This window comes from Stegostoma tigrinum, chromosome 12 (assembly GCF_030684315.1).
Source record: "Stegostoma tigrinum isolate sSteTig4 chromosome 12, sSteTig4.hap1, whole genome shotgun sequence".
NCBI lineage: Eukaryota > Metazoa > Chordata > Chondrichthyes > Orectolobiformes > Stegostomatidae > Stegostoma > Stegostoma tigrinum.
Genome location: NC_081365.1, coordinates 8,339,066 through 8,362,349, shown reverse-complemented (window position 1 = coordinate 8,362,349; position 23,284 = coordinate 8,339,066). Strand labels below are relative to the sequence as shown.

The window sequence follows — 23,284 nt, the reverse complement described above, 5'->3', positions numbered from 1 at the left end:
GCATCTTAGGAGCACAAAATCTGACGTTTCGGGCCCAGGCCCTTCATCAGAAAAGTATCCTGTAACTCATTTTGGAACCACACAAGTTGGCCAAGGGCAGCAGTAGCTTCAGGTGAGATGCATCCGTCGATTATTCTGTCTACCAAATTTTGCCACCGAGAGTCACCCATCGTGGGTTGAGCATGGACAAAGGCACTGGATGACACTTCAGTATGGGGAAGCCAAATGCCAGCACTCAGAAGGGGCAGCAGGTAAAATACGTCTTCCAAAATCTAATCTTTCAAAACCCTCGCCTGAACCGCTTCCTTCCCAAAATGCCGTAATTTTAGTGGTTTATTCTAACTACCCTTGCCTCCACCAAAAAAAATTAACTTGCAATGCTCTTAACATTTCTCTCCCTCACCTCCTTCTGGGTGACGGGCAGAGGGAGAGAAGTTGCTTGCTCTGAGCTTGCTGCCAATGGCATTTGGACTCAGGTAACATCTCAAGGATTACTCTGCAGTTACTCAGATATGCAGATCAAAAAGGAGGATGGAAAGACAATTCAGTTTGTTTCCATTTATTACCTCCATGGTACAGCTGACAGGAGATCAGTATAGGGCAATTAACTGTGCCAATAAATTCACCAATCATTTACAATGCCTTGCCCAGTTCCACCCGTTATAATGCATGAATAACCCACTGAGAAAAGGGGAATCATAATCAAATGGTGAAGGTACAATATGATCAATTCAGAATCTAAGCTTCTAGCTTTAAAACTTAAACAGGAATCAAACTGGATCCTTCTTTGAAAACAGTTTGCCGTTAGGAATTTGAGGCATCTGCTTATGAATACATGTAAAGGACAAGGTTCGTTCCCATTCATGAAACTGCATTCAATGTATTTCTCAAACTGACCACAAATAGTACACACAAGTAAAAAGTGTAACTACTTGAATATTTCCATTTTCTTTGGAAGGATTAATTTCCTGCAGGTGAATCAGTTTTTGGAAAGGACTACGGAACTGTGCACACTATGCCTTGCAGTTTCACATTCTATGCTTTCTAGATGGGATAACTGCATGTACTGAGCAATCTCTGGTAGGCATAGTCAACCCTGACCTTTAGCTGTCAGAGTGACTTAATTGATAGGTTTAGAAAAGAGCAGCCCTACGGTGCAGAGGTCCAGGTTAACCCACTGGAGCTAATTTCAAGTATGGCCCAATAACATGCATCACCCATTCATGGGCCACTGGTGGAAACTGATCAATACCCAATAGAACAGTGGAGCAGACTCAGTGAACTGAACAGTCTACTACTGCTGTTACATCATATACTCTGATATTCCACAAAAGCAAAGTGGAACTAAGCCAATATATCAGGCAATGGCGAATGTCCACCTCAATCTATTTACCCAACAATTTAACCCAAACTAACTCTACCTCAGTAAAAATAAGTTTAATTGATCCAGTACCAAGAGTAAGTTGCAAATTTTCACGGTGATTCCTGCATTTCTCGAGTTCACTCCTAAATGGTCCAGCTTTACTTTTTAGTTGGTGTCAGGATTGCCTCACCACAGGGGACAGTTTCTCTGCATCTATCATGTTGAATTCCTTTACCTTTGTTAGAATGGCATGCTCACATCCTAGGATCTTGCATGGAGAATGGGCTCACGGTAATGTTGCCGCCTGCAGAATTGAATTTCAGTGCCCTCCCGACATGATGGGGTGGGCCAGGGAAACAACAGCTGTGTCCTGGATCTAAAACCACATGTAAATTGGGATTTGTAGGAACACAGTGAAATGTTTTTAACTTCTTTCATTGGATGAGAGCAGCTCTGGCTGAGCCACCATTCATTGCCTATCCCTAGTTATTGTAGAGGTGTTGTTGGTGAACCATCTTCCTGAAGACTTTGGCATATTGGGAGACCCTCAGTGTAGCTAGAAAGTGATCTCCAGGAATTCAGTCCAGCATCATTGAATGAATGAGTTATATGGAGAGGCTGAGGTTATTTTCCCTGCAGCGTCACAGGCTGAGGGGTGACCTGACAAGGCTTATAAATCATGAGTGGCATGGACAGGAGAAATAGTTAAGCTCCTTTTCCCATGACAGGGAAATCCAAAACTAGACAGCATAGGCTTAAGGTGAGACAGAAAGATTTAAAAGGGACCTAAAGGGCTACCTTTTCACACAGAAGGTGGTACATGTAGGGAATGAGCTGCCAGAGGAAGTGGTGAAGGCTGGTACAATTTTCCAGGATGGGTACATGGCTAGGAAAGATTGAGGGATATGGGCCAAATGCTGGCAAATGGGACTAGATTAATTTAGGATACCTGGTCAACATGGATAAGTTGAACTGAAAAGTCTGTTTCTGTGCTGCACAACTCTATGATTCTATGAAAAGCAACATACAATCCAAGATAGAATGCTGTGTAGCATAGAGGAGAGCTTGGAGGCTGTGGTATACCCATTCATCTTCTGTCCTTGTCAGTGGTAAAGGTCATGGGTTTGAAATGTGTTGTTGCAGGTGGTTTCAGGCCACAATGCATCATATATGGCACACACATCCATCACTATACATTGAAGGTGGAATGTTTACTGCGATGAATGTTTGCACCAATCAAATAGGCTGCACTGTTCAAGATGATGTCAAGCTTCTTGAGTGTTGTTGAAGCTGCACTCATCCAGGTAAGCAGGGAGTATTTCACTATACGCCTGACTTGTACCTTGTAGATGGTGGATAGATGGTGAGTGAGGAGGTGAGTTATTCACCACTGAATTTCCAGCCTCTGACCCGCTCTTCACAGAAGGGTTACAGCGCAGATAGAGGCCATTTGGTCCAGCATGCCTACACTGGTTTATTAAATGTGCACCAATACTAGTGATCGGTTAGTTCAGTTAGCTGTATGGATGGTTTGCAATGCAAAGTGATGCTAACAGCATGGGTTCAATTCGTTTACTGGTTGAAGTCTCTATGAGGGTCCTATCTTCTCAACTTCACCTGAGACATTATAACACTCAGGTCAAACTCTCTGAGTGTCTATCTCTCTCATGGCAGCAGCCCTATGGTCCTTTGGAACTACAGTGACTTTACCAGAGTTTATATTCTATGCGAGCTTCCTCACTCATTTCTTTCCAGTGTATGTGTAAGACTAATCCAGTTTCAAGTCAATGGAAATCCCGAGGATATCAATAGTGGAGTATTTGGCAAAAGTGTCAGAGAAATATGGTTAAATTCTTCCTCAAAAATGGTCATTACCTCACATCTACATAGCACAAATGTTATTTGAAAGTCATTATACCTTTATAAGTTGCACACAAAAATCAAAATGCCCTGTTTCAGATCAGATAAGCAGCATAACAGAAATCTTACAGGTGGCCCGATAGAGGTCTTTAAATTAATTAAGAATTTTGACAGGGAAAATGCAGAGCTGCAAGTTCCACTTGTGGGGGATGAGAGAAAGGGAATAGAAAGATATATTAAGAGAGAGGAGATGAAGTAGTGTGTGAGATGGTTCATGTAGCGCATAAACATTGGGTTAGACCAGTTAGGCCAAATGCCTTGTTTTTGTTCAATAAATCTTGTGTGCTGCCAGGTCTAATCACTGGCAGCTCTGCTTTTCAGAATTTTCCTATTAACCTTATCAGTCTGCTGGATTATTGAGTGTATGTTTCAGATAACTTCAGAAAACTCCTAAGTACCTCAGTCTGAGTTTAATGTGACTGAATACAATATACTTGAAGTACTGTAGAAATTCTGGTATTACACTTTAGGACATTAGGATCTTGTAGACAGTACAGCGTAATTTTGTCAGAAAGGCACCTAGAATGAGGAACTTCACTTTTGTGAAGGAAAGCACTGGACTACCCTCTTCCTGCTCAAATAGGTTAGAAAATGAGAAGTTTGGGTTTAAGAGGCATTTTGATGTGGTAGATAAGGAGAAGCTGTTTCCATTGATAGCATGACCAATAACGAGAACAGACAACTCAGTTAAAATCTCCAGGAGGAAAATTAGGAGTTTTGTTTCAAATAATGCAACAAGTTATGACAATTTGGAATGAGCTGGTGGTAAAGGCAATGGAATTAGATTGAATATTAACTTTCTACCGTAAATTCGGGGTACTTATGTGAAAAGGAAACATTTGCAGGGTCATGGTGAAAGAGTACGGAGTGTGGAATTAATTGAATGGCTCTATCAAATTCTTGGCATAGAATCATCAGAGTGTTTACTGCCTTCAATGGTGGGTGATTCTCAACAATCCAGAACACTGACAAGTTTTGGAGAAGTTGCTGAGGTTTTGTTAAAGGTCGTAATAATACCCTGAAAATAAAACTATGAACTCCAGACACTAGAGATCGTAAACACACAATAGGGAAACTGCTAGAGAAGCTCAGTGGATCTGGCAGCTTCTGTGAAGAGAAAACGGAGTCAGCGCTTCAAATCCAGAGATCCTCTTCCAGTCTTCAGTCTTTGAAGTGTGAAACATGACAGCAAACCCCTAGATTGTCATTCTCTGTGTTTCAACACAGTGAGTATGTTCAGACTATTCGTTCTCAGCTACATTGGCCAAAACGGATGACTGGATGTCAGTCAGGTGTGGGAATCCTCCAACTGAAACTTTCCCTTCTTTACTCTTGAAGCACTGGGTAGTAAAATGCAGAGCGTCAACAGGAACAGTCAGCAGAATGATCAGGGATAACAGCACAGAAAACCTTTGCATGGTTCAGCAGTTCAAGGATAGTGCCAATGCCAGATGAACAGATAAGCTAAATAAATTTTCATACGTGCTGCTAGACTTGCTGAACTTTTCCAGCAACTTTTGTATTCGAAACAGATAAGCTTTTGTTTTAATTCATTCATGGGATGTGGGTGTCACATTTATTGACAACCTGTAGTTGCCCAGAGAACAGTTAAGAGTCAACCACATTGCTTTGGGTCTGGAATCACACGCAGGCCAGACCTGGTAAGGATGGCAGTTACATTCTTTAAAAGACATTACTGAACCAGATGGGTTTTTGAACAATGAACAATATTTTCAGGGCCATAATTAGACTCGAGTCCAGATTTCAAATTCACCTACTTTAAATAGCAGATCTGCTGTTGCAGAAATTAGACAGAGTTCAGATAACGTGCCAGTTATAAAGGATTTTATGGCATAGTGGCAATGTCTTTATGTCTGGTTCAACAGGTCTGGGTTCAAGTCCCACCTGTCTGGAGGTGTTTCAAAACAGGTTGATCAAAAACACATTTTAAATCAGCCTGACTACCCTCAGTTGATTGACCATGAGACTCTTAACCCCATGATTGAGACTTGGAGTCTCAAGCAGCAGTAACAGCATTTTTATTCTGAATTAATCTAATGCGATTACTAGGGAAGAAAGGCAATCAATTTATTGGTGGATTTTTGAAGTTAATGTCAATTTTGTCCTCTCTTTTGTATTTACTGGTCCTGTCTACCAGATGGGATTCATTGATGCCCTTTGACAAATGGCTATTGAATGTCAACTTTTAAGCGCCAGCAAGCTATGTAGACGGCATCGCAGCTAAGTTAAGAGTCTGTCCTTGTGCTTTCTCGTATACTAGTAAACAAACAAGTTAGCACTTTGCTGCACAAATCAAAAATGATAGCAATCAGCAACCTCGATCAACTTTCCACTGACTAGCAAACAAACTAGTCTAATCTCCTTTACAGATGGATATGAGTAAATGTGTTGTTGACAGGATCCAAATTGGATTTGTTTATAAGATTGCTGTTGTATCAATCCTGGGATTTTCACTGCTAGCAACAAGGATACTTTAAAAAGATATTGATAGGCAACAGATTTTATACAACATGACACTGATCCATAATGCAAATTTAGCTGGTCCATTAGGTTGTAAACAATGCAAACTGCACACATGCTATGGTTTTGGCCAGTTACTCCTTACACCAATCAACTTACAGCATGACTGATGATTTCAGGGGCACAACAAAAACAAAGTCTTGCATGTGCAGCAATGAGAGGCTTTCTGTAATTTCTTTTTGGCCAACTGCTGATTAATGCATCTATGTGGCAAGTACAGAGGCACAGATTGGAGGCTGGATGCCCTTTGTCTGTTAAACTGAGAATCAAAGAATGGTTCAAATGGTGCTGTCCTGCTGTGTCATGTTAACAGTTGTGACTCAGTTGGTAACACTCACCTTGAAGTTAAAAGATTATGGGTTCAAATCACACTCCAGGTTATCCTACAACCAACAGCACAATGGTGAAGGTCTTGTTTCAATTGTTTAGGAGCTGGCTTAGACCATACCTGGAGTTGTGTGGGCACTTATGGTCTCCTTATCTCAGGAAAGATATTGTTGCCATAAAGGGAGTGCAGACTTGTTCCAGGGATTACAGCACTGTGCTAAGAAGTGAGACTAGGCAAACTGGGCCTGTACTCTCTAGAGTTCTGAAGAATAAGAGGTGGTCTCACTGAAACTTACAAAATACTTAAAGGGATAGACAGGATAGATGCAGGCAAGATGTTTCCCCTAGAATGAGGGGTACAATAGAAAAACAAAGGGGATTTCACTTTGGCCCATGATGAAGGTAAATTATTTTACACAGGTTGTGAACCTTTGGAATTCTCTACCAACAGGGCTGTGGAGACCCAATCTTTGGGTATGTTTAATTTGGAGATTGACAGATTTCTTGTTACCAGTGGTGTACAGGGTCATGGGAATGAGGTGAGTTAAAGTGTTCAATCAGCCATGGCTGTATTAAATGGCAGGGCCAGCTCAATGGGCTGAGTGGCCCATTCCAATGTTCCCAACATCACTAAATTGTTTGATCTGATCAGTATCACTCCTCTGTAGGACCCTGGCCACACACAAAACCGGCTACCAAGTTTCAATGTCAGAAGTGATCACCTTCTAATCAGAGATAATGGGAACTGCAGATGCTGGAGATTCCAAGATAATAAAATGTGAGGCTGGATGAACACAGCAGGCCAAGCAGCATCTCAGGTGCACTCCTGAGATGCTGCTTGGCCTGCTGTGTTCATCCAGTCTCACATTTTATTACCTTCTAATCAACTAGTTTTAAAAAAAAAACTTGATATATCCCTAGTCATGAAGGGTGATTTAGAAGTTCAAGTTCCTAGCTTGTGCCCTATTCAAGTCAGCTACCTTGGTAGCCACAAGCTTTGGTTTAGCCTGGATAATGACTCATCCCTTCTACCTACACCCTTATTTTTCTGCTGAGTGCACCGAGAAGCAGTTGGAGAAATGTTTACTGAAATAGAGAAAACCATAATATTTTCTATTAAAAATGGACTGTTTCAATTTATTGGGATAAAGTACTTCCTAACTTGTGTGTAGATTTTGTGCTCATCATGTCTTTCGTAAATAACGAGGTATGAGCTCGAATAAAAGCAACAGAAGAAACAATTTGAATTAGAAAACACAAATTAGATTATGGGTAGGGTTAAGGCAAGAATCAGCTGAAAATAGCTACGAACACCCCACAACTATTCCCCTGCTTTCCAATATCTGTGTGCCAAACAATAGAATCGTAGTTTCTTTCACGTTCAGAGCTTACAAAGTTTATGTCAGGCTGCCACAGCTGCTTCACAAACTGTGACAGAAGGATAAACTTCAAAACAATATTAAAACACCACAAAGCCTTAATCATTGACATACTGCATAACACATACCCGTAATCTAACAGCAATAATGAACTCAAAAATCGTGCATTCCCTTTCACTTTAAACCACCCTGGAGCTCCACAAACACCAACTGGGAAATGCCCCAGAATCAGTGCTGTAAGAGTGGGCAGTAGAATTTGTTTTTAAAGCACTGTCCTGAACACGCAGCCTTTTCCAGCAACTTTTACACAACGTGATTGACGACAGTACAGCTCAACCTATACTGTATTCTAGATTAGACATATTACATTAAATGTTTGATGGACATGCTACTGGACTAGAGGCATTGCTCCAAAATTACAGTCCTGAGGGAGGCAGGGAGGGAGGGAGGGAGGGCAAGAAAGGGAAGCAGGTGAAGTAAAGAACAATGTGGTTGGGGATTTTGTTTTTAAGAAATGGTAGAACAGTGAAAAATGTGGGTGAGTAAAGTCGAGAAAAGAAATGTAAGACAGGAATAGAAAAAATGAAAGAGATGGGGTACAGAGTGCCAAGGACAGAAGAAGTGGTGGGGGGGGGGGGTGCAGGGAGTGAAACAAATGGAGGAGAGAAAGGAGCTAGCGAACACTGATCGTAGAGAATCTGAACAGAACAGACCATTACACGGCCTTGTGACAAAACGCACGATGCTGGGTTCAATATTGCTTTAATATGCACAGCAGACAGCATTCAATCACACTAAATAAAATAAAGGGAGTATGTACCTTGAAGAAACCCGCCTCAGGACCATGTCTGTCATACACATTCCTGGCTTTACCTATAGCCATGATAATACCTTGCATGGTTGGGGTCAGCATGACCTGCCAACAAGGGGTCGTAGGTAAAAAGTCAGATAATGGATAACGCTATTCAAAACATATGAATTGGCAACATTTTCTTTTAAATTTTATTTTTTAAATAAATAAGTTCACATAAAGACTGTGTGTGAAACATAAAAATGTTTACAAATTATCTTAAATTAATGTTATGCAATGAAGTAAGCAGGAAATTAGCAATGGCTTTAAATGTTTCATATTTAAAAATTAAAAAGGCTACTGGCAGGCAACATGCAAGAAAATCTGAAAATGAGATTTTATTTGCCCTGCAAGTGGTCAAAGCTTGGCAGTTGCTGTGGAATACAGATGTTCATCAGCATATGCTGCTTATGAAGCAGTCCACAAATGCTCAGCTGTACACAGAATGCAATTCTCTCTATCTCATGCTTTAAGCTATCGACACATCTCAATCAGGTCACTTCGTCAGCACAGAGATGGCCATCGTACCCATGTTGGATTTTTGATGGAACATTAAAATTATTTGCAGTTCCTGCTCCTGACAGCCGTGCAATTATTTCTATTCAATAATTCAGCCAACCTCTTTCTGAAAGTTGCCACTGAAGCTGCCTTTCAGATGGCATAGAGCCACCTAGAATTTAAACCACTGAAACAAGACATTCTGCCCAGCCAGTCTGCGTCAAGTGTCTAATCAAATGCACAATCCAGGACAAATCTAACAATCTGTAAACATACACCTCTATAAGCTTCACCCTACTCTGTAGGGACTTTTGAACTTCCCTCAAGTGGAAAGAGGAAAACATCACTCACAACAGTTAAGTGCACACAAGCTGGCTTTGTAAAAAGAAAGAAAACGAAACCTGGTTAAAAGATTGGTGTGAGAGATAGTAGGAACTGCAGATGCTGCAGAATCTGAGATAACAAGGTGCACAGCAGGATGAACACAGCAGGCCAAGCAGCATCAGAGCAGCAGGAAAAGTGACGTTTCAGGCCTAGACCCTTCTTCAGAAAAAGATTGGTGTTCCTCTTTTCAAAAAGCCTGTGCCTTCACAATTGAGGTGGTGGAAGCGGACTGTGATATAAATTAGGATACCAAAGAAAAACGTGTGAAGGGGAGAGAATAAATGCTCTTGAGAAGACCTACTGAAATTTAGACACACATCTCCCTCTAAAATTATCCAGATAGCACTACAGATAAAACAGCCAGGTTGACTAGGGGCGGCACCATGGTTCAGTGGTTCGCACTGATGCCTCACAGGGTCAGAGATCTGGGCTCAATTTTACCCTTGGGCAACTGTGTGGAATTTGCACGTTCTCCCTGTGTCTGTGTAGGTTTCTGCTGGGTGCTCCGGTTTCTTCCCACAATCCAAAAAAATGTGCAAGTTACATGGATTAGTCATGCTAAATTGCCTGTAGTGTTCAGGGGTTGTGCAGGCTAGGTGGGTTAGTCATGAAAAATGCAGGGTTACAGGCACAGGGTAGGGGGATGGGTCTGTATGGGATGCTCTTCGATCTGTGTGGACCTGTTGCGCCGAATGGCCTGTTTGCACACTGTAGGGATTCTATGAACTTTTATAAGAATTAGATATTCACCAAGTGTTTCAACAGAACTCAATGCAAATATCGAGATCTATTTCATCCGGTCAGTACAACATGATTCATCTAAATCATGTGATGAATGTAAACCTAGAAATGTTCAATCCTTGATGGTTAACAATGTTATTTCTATTAAGTGCACGCAATGCCATTGTGTAAGGAACATGTACACTCTCCTGTCTTGCAGTGCACAATGCAGACCCTCCCACATCCCGCAGTTTGCAATGTGTGTGTTTTCTACAGTATGCGGTAGATGTTCTCCTTTCCTTGGAACTGAATACATTCACACTACCCACAACGTTGCACAAAGCACCCTCTCCCCTACCCTATATTGCACAATGCATCCTCCCACCTACCCTGCATTTTACAATGCATCCTCTACCCTACTTTGCATTGTACCCTGTCTCCTACTCTGTTTGGTTTCCAGTCTGTCATAAGTTTTGAATTTTGCACTTTCCCCGACCTCGCACTCTAGAATCCTCCTTTGCCCCTGCTAGGATGATAAGCTGTGCTTTCTACACTACATTTCACAATGCGCACTCCTCTATCCTGAAGTATGTAACTTGCACTGCGTTCTGTCTTTTCAGAAATTGTTTAAAGTGTAACTCTAGCACTCCAATGCACAGCAGTGCACAGAGTCATGCCCATTCAGGAGTGCCATGCAACAAATGCCCACATGCTATCCAGTAGTTTACACATAGTCGGGCACTATGTAGATACCTCGTCATCATAACCGCCTTCCTCTGACTCTATGACCAACCTTCCTATTTGGGGAATCTCCACCTCAACCACACGCTGGCTGGGACCAGGCTTTGGGGAAGCCGCAGCAGAGGCCTATGGGAAAACGGCAATGTCAGGAAGTTGAGGACAGTATAGGGAAAGAAAATAAAATGGAGGATCACAAAGCACAGTGTTGACTCTACAAAGGATTCATTTCTTTGCAGGTGTTATTCCAAAAGCAGTTTTAATTTTCCTTTCGTTACTTTACTCCTCCCCTCGAGGTGATGAACACTGCTGTGGCAGCATCCTAACTTGTGCTGACCCCAAATTATGGGCACTTCATACGAGGGCCGAAATCTGAACTGTTCGGGGGCCATTTTACTGCCAAGGTCTGGCACCAATCTCATCTGACAGCCACTGAGGCACTTCTAGCAGGCTACTGAGGTAGTGCCATGAATGTCACACAGAGTAAAGTGCAATAACTTAACAAAGACAAGGAATCTAGTACCACACAATTCAATGCTGCACAATGTGATAGCGACCTGAACAATCTTGGCAGTCACAAGCAAAATGATGTTTGCCTCAGTCTTGGGTTGTTGCATTACAACTAATAGGGCTGGCCTGCAATTTCTGGCTCTATTATCTTGGCCGTAATGAATTTCTTTTTATCTATTCAATTTGGGGATCGGATGTCACTGGCAAAGCACTCCTAATTATCCTTCAGGTGTTAGTGAGCTGCCTTATTCATGTAGTCTACGTGGTATTAGGATGGGAGGTGCAGCATTCTGAGTGTGTAGGAACAGCGATACATCTCCAAATAAGGACAGCATGTGGCTTGTGGAGGAACTCGCAGCTGGTGCTGTTCCCTTGCAGCCACCGCCCTCAAAATTTGTGATCGGTAGAGGCTGTGGGTTTGGAAGGTGATTATGAAACTATGGCACACAGAGTGTAAAAGTTACCAAAACAGGTATTGGGGTGCCTTGGCAGTGTCCATAGTCACACTTGCCAATTGAGTGTTTGGGGCATATCACTGGCTGAACTCATGCAACCTCATCCTGACACAAAGAAACACTCAAGATTTAATATATGGCCACAGAGCACCATCCAGTGGCAAACACTGATCATTACACTAATGCAATGAAACCAAAGGTGGCAGTGTCAGGGATAGAATTTGCAGGGAGTCTCATCGAATCAGATATTTGAAGGGGCCATCCTTCAAAAGAAAAACAAATACCACTCTTGTGTTTTGCAAGGTTGGAGCATGGATAATTACTGGTAGGTCACTAATAATGATAGCAAGTGAAGAACCTCAGCTGATGAATTGAGAGCAGATTTATGCGGGACTTTTTGTGACAATTAGTTCCGTAACCATACTTAACACAAGTCTGGAAAAAGCACTGATTGCCAACACAAAGAAAAGTAAAAGAAAATACAGAATACAATCAATTCAACTTTGCATAATCAGGAACTACATTTACTGATCCCACAAGAAAGAACATTGCCTTCCCCTACATTGTCCTTCAAAAAGGATAACAGAACATACAGCACGTACATTCAATGTGAAACTTATTGGTGGAGCAGGCAAGAGGTAAGAGGGACAAGAGGAAAGGAAGCTGAAAATGTAACCCTCAAGTGATGATGTTGATAAATGCAGGGAAACAAGACAATGCAATTCACAGACAGCACAAGTGTTCACATTTGGACAGCTTGGGATGAAGAACAGGGAAAATGTTTTGACAAATTTTAGTTCTGTCCACTGGTGCTCATAAAAGTAAACCTTTGCAATTTCAAAACACAAAGGCATGCATTCTTACAAACACAATCAGCCGATCTTGGCCTCGGGTTATGTCAGCAGTTCCAGCAACAGTGCACAGCACTTCACTTCTCCAAACATATTTAGAAAATGTGTCAGATAATCCCAACCACATCTACAACAATGCGAACAAGCTCACACTAACAAGCACAACCTCCCCAGAATAACATGGGGGCAACAGTGTAGCCACTGGAATCTCACTCAAGTGCACAGCTGAACACATGGAACTTCTTATCATATACACTTTCTGACTGGAACATTTCCATTAAAACACTGTAAAATAATTTGAACTAAGGGCACCAAGCAGAGAGTTGGAGCACGTGGTTATAAGAGAGAGGGAGGTGTTTCTTTAAGTAAAGAAAGGCAGTGGGGCAACCTTGAAAGATTTAGCAGAGTCCATGGAGTTGGGGCTACTATTAGACTAAATGACCCCAGAATGTATAGCACCTGTTAAGACAGCTGACAGTGACTCAGTGGTGAGCACTGCTCCCTCACAACACCAGGGACCCGGGTTCAATTCTACCCTTCGGCTGTGTAGAGTTTTCACATTCTCCCCGTGTCTGCGTGGGTTCCCTCTGGGTGCTCCGGTTTCCTCCTCCAGTCCAAATATGTGCAGGCTAGGTGGTTAGCCACGCTAAGTTGCCCTGTAGTGTTCAGGGATGTGTAGATTAGGTGGGCTACAGGGGGATGGGTCTGGGTGGGATGCTCTGAGGGTCAGTGTAGACTTATTGGGCCTAAGGGCCTGTTTCCACACTGTAAGGATTCTAACTTATTCAATGCACTTTAGTTATCTGCGCTTGTTTCCATTTTGTGCATCCTGTACAATGAAACTGATAATTATCCTTTGTCTTGTTTTCTTAATTGAATAAAATTTGGGGTTGATTAGGAAAAAAGGATTTTCAGCTGAGGACTGTAGACTGAAGGAGAAATGTCACTGGAGCTTGAAATTAAATGTAAGTTAGGCAAAGGCTAAAAATTGACTGTGCTAGGAAATAGTAGTAGTTTAGGTGAAGTATCCCACTCCTGCCCTCCTACAGTAATGACCCTAAAGAAGACCTTGACTTTTAAATGAAATGCTTATGAAGAGTTCAGTGGAGGTAATGAGTACACCAATGTCCCACTAAGAAAAGAGACCTTAACGTCCTTACCCTGCCTGGCCTTTTGCACCTTAATTTCCCTTTAAAGTGAGTTAATCAGTTGTATCAAATTACCACCAACATTTTAAGAAGGTGCCCCACAACATCTGTCTTGGAGCATTTAGGAACTAAATGTCAGCCTCACCAACAATGTCCATGTCCAAAGAACAAAGAAACAAAACTTGTGACTTGAATTGAGAATATCATCAAAAGCATGCAGCTGAGCTGAGGGGTGCATGTCACTCAAAATCATAACCTCATTTGGTCTCTCAACTTCCATTCTTGGTGCCTTTTAAATTCACATGTTGTCATGTGCTAGGCCACATTTATTGGCAATTTTTATGCACATTTGTGAATGCAACAAAGTTGCAACCGAGGCTACCTGGGAGGGCAGATAAAAGTCGACTGCATTGTTCTGGATCTGGAGTCACATATAGGACACAATAGGTAAAGACCTATTTCTTTCCCTGAAGTTCCAAGTGAATGAACTAAGTTAAAATAATCCGATAGCTTGATGGTCAACATCACTGTTCACATTTTTGTTGTATTTCAGAATAATTTACCGAAGTTAACTCCCAAGGCACTGTGATGGGATGTCAACCCATGATTGTAGATTACAGTCTAATTATAAAGGGTTCTGCTATTGCACCCTAGTTTATTTGCCAGAGATCTTTGCTGAGTTCCATGCCAAATCTCACAAGAATCTGGATTCAATCTCTCATGCCTGAACCAGCAGAGGAGCTGTGGGGCCCTACACAGTTTGGACATCAGTGCTAACAAGCTAACAAACTCAGTATAAACCTGCATCTAGCGACCTTGTGAGCTGTGTTACCCAGTGAATTGGAGGATTTTTGTTTCAAGCATGCTGAGGGTCACTGGCTTTCAGGTGTCACAGGAAATCCGTTCATTTATAGAATAATTTAACATTTCATCACTCTAACCCAGTAGCCTTGATCATGTATAACGCCTATTTGCTCAGACAATGAAGTCTTCAATCTATATTACTTGTTACGTACTTTGCTAAACTGGGTGAAATCAGACAGTTGCAACCCTGCAGGAAGGGCTCGTCACATACAGTGTCACCTTCAGTCACCTGAGAGTCTGTGAATAATGGTGACTGCTGTATGCACAGTCCTTTGCATTCCAGAAAGCAACCTATCATTATATTTTTTTCCTGGACATCCTGTTGATTTATGAAAATACAAGAGAGTACAATGCGTACTGAGATAACAAGGTGTAGAGCTGGATGAACACAGCAGGCCAAGCAGCATCCGAGGAGCAGGAAGGCTGATGTTTTGGGCCTAAACCTTCTTCAGAAAAATGCGTACTGGATTGCTGTCAAGAAGGTGTGCAACGTTAATCATTCATTCCCAGGGCAAAATCTAGCAGGCATTTCCTAAACAAGTTTTAAGACTGAGCATGCCCAAAGACAAGAGTCAAAATCACCCTATCTGCTCCTCAAACTCCGCTTCCTAGTTGCTGGGACAGATTTAAACCACACAGTTCCACAGTTGGTGTGAAAGTTATAACCTCTGTCCATGCAAACACCTCTTTTGCAGATATATACAAACACATATGTGAAGGAGCAAAAGAAGCACACCAGCCTAAAATAACTGGCAGTATATCGAGAACTTAATAAACGAAACAAGTCTTCACAGCCAAGGTTAATTTTGGGGAATATAAGATTTATGTACTACCTTCTGCTGTGCCACACAATCTTTGATCAGAGTTCCTGACAATCACAGCCAGGATGCAAGGCACAAAGCAGAAGTTGACAGCATGTTTGCAAGCTCCATTTCTGCCTCTCCCTCCCCCAAATAAAACACAGAAAAATATTGTAATGGGAGGAATGTTAGAATCTGTTTATTGGAAGAATATAATTCGGCTTCTTTAACTCTTGTACATCTGCGTTTTGATTTGAAATAATACAAGACAACTGTGGGACAATGAAGTTTGAACCGGCGAGCCTAGACCTGGCGGTCCAAAAATTAAATACGGCACAATGAACAAATAAAGATTAGCAAATAGACTGTTATAAAGCAAGTTATTTACAGGAGTGTTGCACCTCTAAAGTGCAAAGCTGCCACTTTAAAATTTAATTTAAGGAATACTTACACTCTTCATTGCCCCAGCAAGTTAATTGAGTGAGTTAACTGAACTGTATGTAACAATGGGATTGGGTTGTTATTTGTCTCATCTATTCTATGTCAAGTTTGGAATGGCAGCTGGAAGTTCCCTTGCAGCAGGAGACTGAAGGGCCCCATAGCTGAATTGCGCAGCAGCTCCAATGAGATGGGCATGCAGGCAAAAAGGAATCGGCTTGGCTATGACACTGACAGCTCAAGAACCATATGCTAACCATGCTTTCCTTCCTCATGCAAACCACGAGCGTCAACTTGGGTGAGGTATCAGGTGAAAGACTGAAGTCTCCAGGCACTGGCAGAAAGACTACCTAAAGGGAGGTGACAACGTTGGGATGGAATTAAACAGACAGGAATAGAGAGGTATTCACTGCGGTTGGGTTGGGGAGGGGAAGCTCTAACATGAATTTGTACAGGGCTTTATTATGAGCTCAGAAAATCCTGAAGATATTCACAAGCAATAATTTACATCTTCACGGTGCGGCCACCACTATGTCATAAGGAAGTGCTTTTAGGATGGTAGTGGTAGGCGAAAAAAAATACACTGCCCTTTCACTGGGATACAATACTCCTGTATATAACACAGATAAATCATGGCCTGTAATGGGGTGCAGAAAGAGGATGGATGGGAGTGGTCAAATAGTGTTTCTGAGCGAGCAAGAACTGGCCTGATATTCACTATTCAGTGTTTCTTTATTTAATATTGTAAGTAAATAGTAAAGAAAAGTTGGCTTGTTGCAAGTCATACCGCTTGCAGTGCAGCCTCTGGGCCCCGGTCATCATACTCTGTTGCAGCTTTGGTGACAGTCCTTGCTGTGTCTCCTTCGCAAACATTAGAGAGATCTTTTGCTGAAGGTTGCTCTAGGTATTCCAATTCTTTTCCTTGCATTACAAACAAAAAGAGAGAATTTTAAACAACGTATTTTCCCAATATTCTCCCCTCTTCACTGATGTTTTTACCCAGTGGGAGCATGCAGGTGGTAACTGCTATCCAAAGCCTACTTCAACTTGCAATTCTCTACATGAGCCAATGTTAGACCAAATGATTTCAATGGTCAAACTATAACTATGAAACAAACCAACAAAATATCAAACTGTACTTGAGATAATAGAAACTGCGGATGCTGGAGTTAGAGACAACACAGTGCGGAACTGGAGGAACACAGCAGGCCAGGCAGCATCAGAGGAGCGAGATGCTGCCTGGCCGGCTGTGTTCCTCCAGCTCCAAACTATGACCTTGAAGCTTGTTTGCTGCTCCATGAAACACAGGTGTGCCATTCAAAACAGGAGAGCTCAGGTTCCTAATCTACAATGTTGGATGATCTCAGAATTGCATGAAATTTTACAGCAGAGAAATATCCAGCTCACCAAGTCTATGACAGCATTTGTACTCCACATGTGCTTCTTTTCATTCTGCATCTCACTTTGGTGAGGCCGCCTTTGGGATACTGTGTGGAACTTAGATCTCCAGTGATCAGGGATGTGTAGATGAGGGTAATGGGTCTGGGTGGGATGCTCTGAGTGTTGGTGTGAACTTGTGGGGTCGAAGGGCCTGTTTCCACACTGTAGGGATTCTATAAAATAAAATTCTATATCTCCAGGTCAAAGGCAGAAGACAGAGGGTGGTGATGGAGGGTTGCTTTTCTGACTGGAGACCTGTGACAAGCAGTATGCCGCAAGGATAGGTGCTGAAGCCACTAATTTTCATCGATTATATAAATGATCTGGATGTGAACATGGGAGGTACGGTTAGCAAGTTTGCAGGGGACTCCAAAATTGGAGGCGTAGAGGACAGTGAAGAAGGTTACCTCAGAGTACAATGGGACTATGATCAGTTGGATCAATGGGCTGAGGAGCAGCAGTTGGAGTTTAATTTAGATAAATGTAAGGTGCTTTGATTTGGAAAGGCAAATCAGGGCTAGACTTATACATATAATGGTAAGGTCCTGGGGAACGCAGCTGAACAAAGAGACCTTGAAAGTGAAATCGCAGGTAGACAGGATAGTGAAGGCAGCATTTGATATGCTTACGTTTACTGGTAGGTGCACTGAGTATAGGAGTTGCAAAGTCATGTTGCAGCTGCACAAGAAGTTGGTTAGGCTAGTTTTGGAATACTGCGGCAGTTCTGGTCTCCCTACTATAGGAAGGATGTTGTGAAACTTGAAAGGCCGTAGAGAAGATTTACAAGGATGCTGCCAGAGTTGGAGGGTTTGAGCTATAGGGAGAGGCTGAATAGGCTGGGGCTATATTCCCTGGAGTGTTAGATGTTGAGGATTGAACTTATAGAGGTTTATAAAATCACAAGGGGCATAGGTAGGGTGAATCTACAAGGTCTTTTTCCCAGTGTGGGGTGGAGGGAGACCAAAACTAGACAGTGTAGATTTAACAAGGGAAGAGAAAGAGTTAAAAAGGACTTAAGGGGCAAGATTTTCACACAGAATGAGCTGCCTGGAGAAGTGGTGGAAGCTGGTACAATTACAACATTCTAAAGTTCTAGGTGGATGTATGAATAGGAAGGGTTCGGACGGATATGAGCCAAATGCTGGCAAATGAGACTAGATTTATTTAGGATATCTGGTTGGCATGGACGAGTCAGACTGAAGGGTCTGTTTCCATGCTGTATGAGTCTATCTAAAGAAGGATACATTTGCCATGGACATGGAAAGGGTGAATGTTCATCAGGTTTATTGCCGCTGTCACTGGTTTATTCCAAGAGAAACTGGGAAATCGAGCACAAGGATGCACAATCTCCGGAAATGAGGTTTATCGTTTAGGACTGCCATGAGGAGAAAATTTTTCAGTCAGTGGGTTTGAATCTATGGTATTGTATACTCATCAGGACTATGGATGCCCCATCAATGAGTACACACTGTAGGCTGAGATTATCAAATGTTTTATCCCTCAAGGAATCAAGGGATAATGGGAGCAAACGGTAAAACAGAACTGAGGCAGAGGATTAGTCATGATTTTAATAAATGGTGAACACTCAAGGGGACATATGTTCATCCTATCAATGTAACGTTCTAAGATCACAACCCTACCTAGCTACTTGCTCAATTTGCATGAAGTCCACGCGCTGACAAGCTCCAGTTTCTAACAACTCTTGAGATAAAATGGCCAACAGTTGGGTGTACAGCCAAAGTCAATCTGATTCTCACCACATCGATGCACAGAATGGAGTTGCCTGATGGCCAACAGGCTGAGATCAGGAGTGACAGCACTGGCAGTAATTTTCCCCAACAGCTCACAGGTGCTAAAGACCTTCCTGCAGCCAGCTAACTTAACACAGAACAGAAACTAGACCCAAGATATTTTTGTTCTGCACAGCTCAGTTTTTACAGAACAGTACAGCACTTCAAGACACCTTGAAAAACATATTCAAATTACGTCAGTACACATGAAAAAATTCCAATTCAGCAGACCAAACAAAGACACAACCTATTTTTAAACGCTCACCTGAGGTAGATGCTCCATGGGGCTCCCGCTGGGTAGTGTGTATCTCCATTTTCTCTTGTTGGGCTTTTTTCTCCTGTTGTGCGTCCCATTCTTGCAACTCTTTCTCAAACTTTCGGTTGTCATCTCTTACATACTCTTTCAAATCGCACGGTAAGGTGTTCATTCCAGTCAATACCTGGCCAGTTTCTTTATCAAACTCCTCTACAACAGCAATGGAGAAGAATGTTTAAATGTATAATCTATACATTAAATAGCAAAAAGCAGGCTTTAAAAATTCATGTGCACATCTAGGAGGCAATGGCCTAGTGGTATTATCACTGGGCTGTTAATCCAGAGATCCAGAAAATGTTCTGGGAACCTGGGTTCAAATCCTGCAATGGCACATGGTGGAATTTGAATTCAATAAATATCTGGAATTCAGAGTGTAATGATAACCATGAATCCATTGTCAATTGTTGGAAAAATCCACCTGTTTCAATAATGTTTTTTAGTGAAGTAAACTGTCATCCTTACCTAGTCTGGCCTACATGTGGAATTTGAATTCGAATTCAACATGAAAAAATCTGGAATTAAGAATCTATGATGACCATGAATCCATTATCGATTGTTGGTAAAACCCGTCTGGTTCACTTATGTCTTTTCGGGTAGGAAACTGCGATCCTTACCTGGTCTGGCCAACCTGTGACTCCAGACCCGCAGCCCATGTGGCTGACTCAAACAGCCCTCTGGGGTAATTAGGGTCGGATAATAAATGCTGGCCTAGCGATGTCCTCATCCAGTGAAGGAAACAAAAAGGAAGGTCTTCCCTGAAAGGGCATTTATGGAAATCTTTATAGCAGAAAGCTGTTGAGGCTAGATTGCAAAGGCAAGGGAATCAATGGTTATGGGGAAATGGAAAGTGGCAGTTGATGATTATCAACTCATTATTTCAGTGAATGGTAAAGCGGACTTAATGACCTACTTCTGTGCCTGTCTTATGGAATTATGGTCAATGTATCCCAGCTAAGATGTGGTTTACAGAATTGCTCAATGTATTCCTGGAGCGATCTAGCCAGGGCATTGTCTAACTGATCCATGACTTCAACCTTTTTATTTTCTAATTCTTCCAGAAGGGCTGGTGGAAGAAATTAATATTAATAGCAATATTGCTCTGGCAGGTTGTCAATCACCAGAGGGTATAAATTTAAGGTAATCAGCAAAATGCGAGAGGGCAATGGGAGGAGAAAATTTTTAAGGCAATGGTTTATTTTGATCTGAAATGCATCGCCTGAAAAATTCATGGATACAGTGAGTTTCAAATGAGAACTGGATAAAGGCATGAAAAAGACACAGGTGCCAGACCTGGAAAAGATCAGGGGAGAGCAGACTAATGGAGAGAGGAGCACAGACAGGATAAATAGGAAGAAACTTCTCTCTTTCATGGAGAGATTAATGACCGGGGGCACATGGTTATGGGAAGGGCAGAAGGTTTAGGGAACACATGAGGAAAACCTTTTTTTATCCAGTGGGTGATGGGAATCTGGAACTCACTGCCCATAAAGGTGGTAGAGGCACAACATAACATGTGATGCCCATATAGAAAAGGGTATGGGTAAAGTGCTGAAAAATGGGATTAGAACAGTTTGGTGGTTGTTTTTGACTAGTACAGATATGACGAGTCTCTTTCTGTGCTGTAAATTCTATCAATCTATGACTCTTTCATAATGGTTTGACTGGCCTTCTTCTGCACTATATGTTCCTATGAGCAAAAGCAGAGACAAAACAGAAGCCACGGATACTCAAATCATACCATCTCAAAATAAAAAGTAGCAATCCACCTCAAAGGTTTTCAGCGTATTACACACATTACATGTAAAAGACAAGTTTGGAGCAAATGAAAGTACCTTCTATTAAGTATCGCTCCGTGTCATTTATGTACATTAAACAGTATGCACTAGCATTTCTGTAACCTCCAAAGGAATCGCGTTCTAGCTCCTCCCAGGAGGATTTGGTAACAGCTATGTCGTTGTACTTCATCCACCTCCCTTGGTGGTGATCATGGATATAGGCCCAGTAATGCCCAGCATTAGCCTGACCTTCATGGACTAAGACTGCATGCAATCGGTAAGGAACCTAGAGCACAAAGGCAAGATTGGGTCAATAAAGACTCACTATAGTGAAGAGCATAAGTACACAAACTCCATAAGCTGATGCTGTGGCTTCAAAAATGCATTAGAATTTGTCAAATTCACAATGCATTTTAAAAATGTATTTTAAATTGAAACCTTGCAGCAAAATACACACAAAATTCAAAAACATCACTTTCAACTCGGTTCATATTTCATCAGATCAGCTTTAATGACTCGACGCAGCTAAAATTTTATCCCCTGTTGAGAGTGTGACAAACCAGCCCACTGCTTTTATTTCAGAGTTCCCCCTTTTGGCATTTCCCTGCTGGTTACAAAACCACCTGCAGAATAATGCAACTCAACCCAGTTGGCTGTGGCCTATTCAACCCACTTCTTCAAACAGCAGATGGCCTGAGCTCAGTTAAAATCACATCGGTCTAATGATTTACCTGCATCATGGTCTTGTCAGTGTACATCAGATCGATTGTGCGGTGAAGCCTGGCGATGCTCTCTTGTAGATCTGGAAAAAAATGCCAGAAATTGAGACTGGCACCTTGAAACAGGACACTCCAATAGGGACGAGGTGAGAAATGTGAACAAACACAATGTCTTTGAAATATTTAAGAAAATAATAACTGGCAAAGTTTGGAGAACATGCTTAAAAATGAATTAAGGTTTGACTACTGAGTTATGGGTAGCCAAAAACAAAAATAAACAATAGCACAGCACAGAAACAGGCTCTTCAGCCCACCAAGACTGTGCCAATTCCTAATCCTGACTTAATCCCACTACTTATTTCCATATGTGGTTTCTATTCCTCTGTTTTCCTCCCATTCATGTATCTAACAAAATATGACTTAAACGTTGTTAACATGCCAGCTTCCACCACCTCCACTGGCAGTGCAATCCAGGCATCCACCAGCCTCTATGAAAAATTTTCCCACACTGCCCCTTGAACCTGTGCACACTTGTGGTCGACCTTTCTACCCTGGGAAAAGCCTTTGACTATCCACCATATCCATGCCTCTCATAATTTTGTAGTCCTCTGAGGACGTCGACTTGCTCAACAAGTCAGTGTGTTTGGTAGTAGACGTTTCGTCACCCTGCTGGGTAAGATCGCAGTGTGCCTCTGAGGCGTTGGTGCTCTGACCGCTTGTTATTTATATGCCTCAGTTTGCTGGGGTAATGGCTATCACTTCTGGTTCTGTTTATCAGTAGTTTATATATCGGGTCCAGTTCAAAGCGTTTGTTGGAGGAGTTCTGGTCGGAATGCCAGGCCTCCAGGAATTCCCTAGAATTTCTCTGTTTGATTTATGCTATGTTGGATGTACTGTCCCATTTGAATTTGTGACCTTCTTTGTCCGTGTGTATTCGGACCAGTGAGAATTAGTTGTGCCTCTTGGAGTCTAGTTAGTCTATCGAGACACCCGTCAGCCTCTATCTTTCCCATGAAAACAATATGAGTTTACCCAACCTCTCCACATACCCGAAACCCTTCAGACCAGGCAACTTCCTGGTAAACATTCTCTGCACCCTCTCCAGAGCATCCACGTCCTTCTGGTAGTGTAGTGACTGGAATTGCACGCAATATTCCAAATGTGGCCTAATTAAAGTTTTATACAGCTGTAAAATAACTTGCCAACTTTTATATTTGCTGGCTGATTGAAGGCAAGCATGCTATATGCCTTCTTAACCACCTTGTATTTTTATTCATTCATTCATGGGATGAGGGGCATCGCTGGCCAGGCAGCATTTATTGCCCATTCCTAATTACACAGGGGACAGTTAAAAGTCAACAACATTGCTGTGGGTCTGGAGTCACATCTCCTTATCCATCTGTGCCACCACTTACAGGCATCTGTGGAGCTCTACATCCAGATCCCTCTGTATGTCAA

The 23,284-nt window shown here is 42.1% G+C and overlaps 1 protein-coding gene across 5 annotated transcripts in view; it reads right to left on the bottom strand.

Annotated features, from left to right (window-relative positions):
- The window catches only part of usp25 (ubiquitin specific peptidase 25), a 181,935-nt gene that overhangs the window by 44,939 nt on the left and 113,712 nt on the right, over positions 1-23,284 (bottom strand). For 3 of the 5 annotated variants that reach the window (XM_059650133.1, XM_059650134.1, XM_059650137.1), the window contains exons 15-20: positions 21,839-21,909; positions 21,165-21,393; positions 19,282-19,482; positions 16,574-16,707; positions 10,736-10,849; positions 8,351-8,446 (exon numbers count right to left, since the gene is read on the bottom strand). In XM_059650133.1, the coding sequence (XP_059506116.1) occupies positions 8,351-8,446; positions 10,736-10,849; positions 16,574-16,707; positions 19,282-19,482; positions 21,165-21,393; positions 21,839-21,909 (845 nt within the window). The remainder of the gene's footprint in view (positions 1-8,350; positions 8,447-10,735; positions 10,850-16,573; positions 16,708-19,281; positions 19,483-21,164; positions 21,394-21,838; positions 21,910-23,284) is intronic. The other 2 variants (XM_059650135.1, XM_059650136.1) reach the window with 2 other exon arrangements.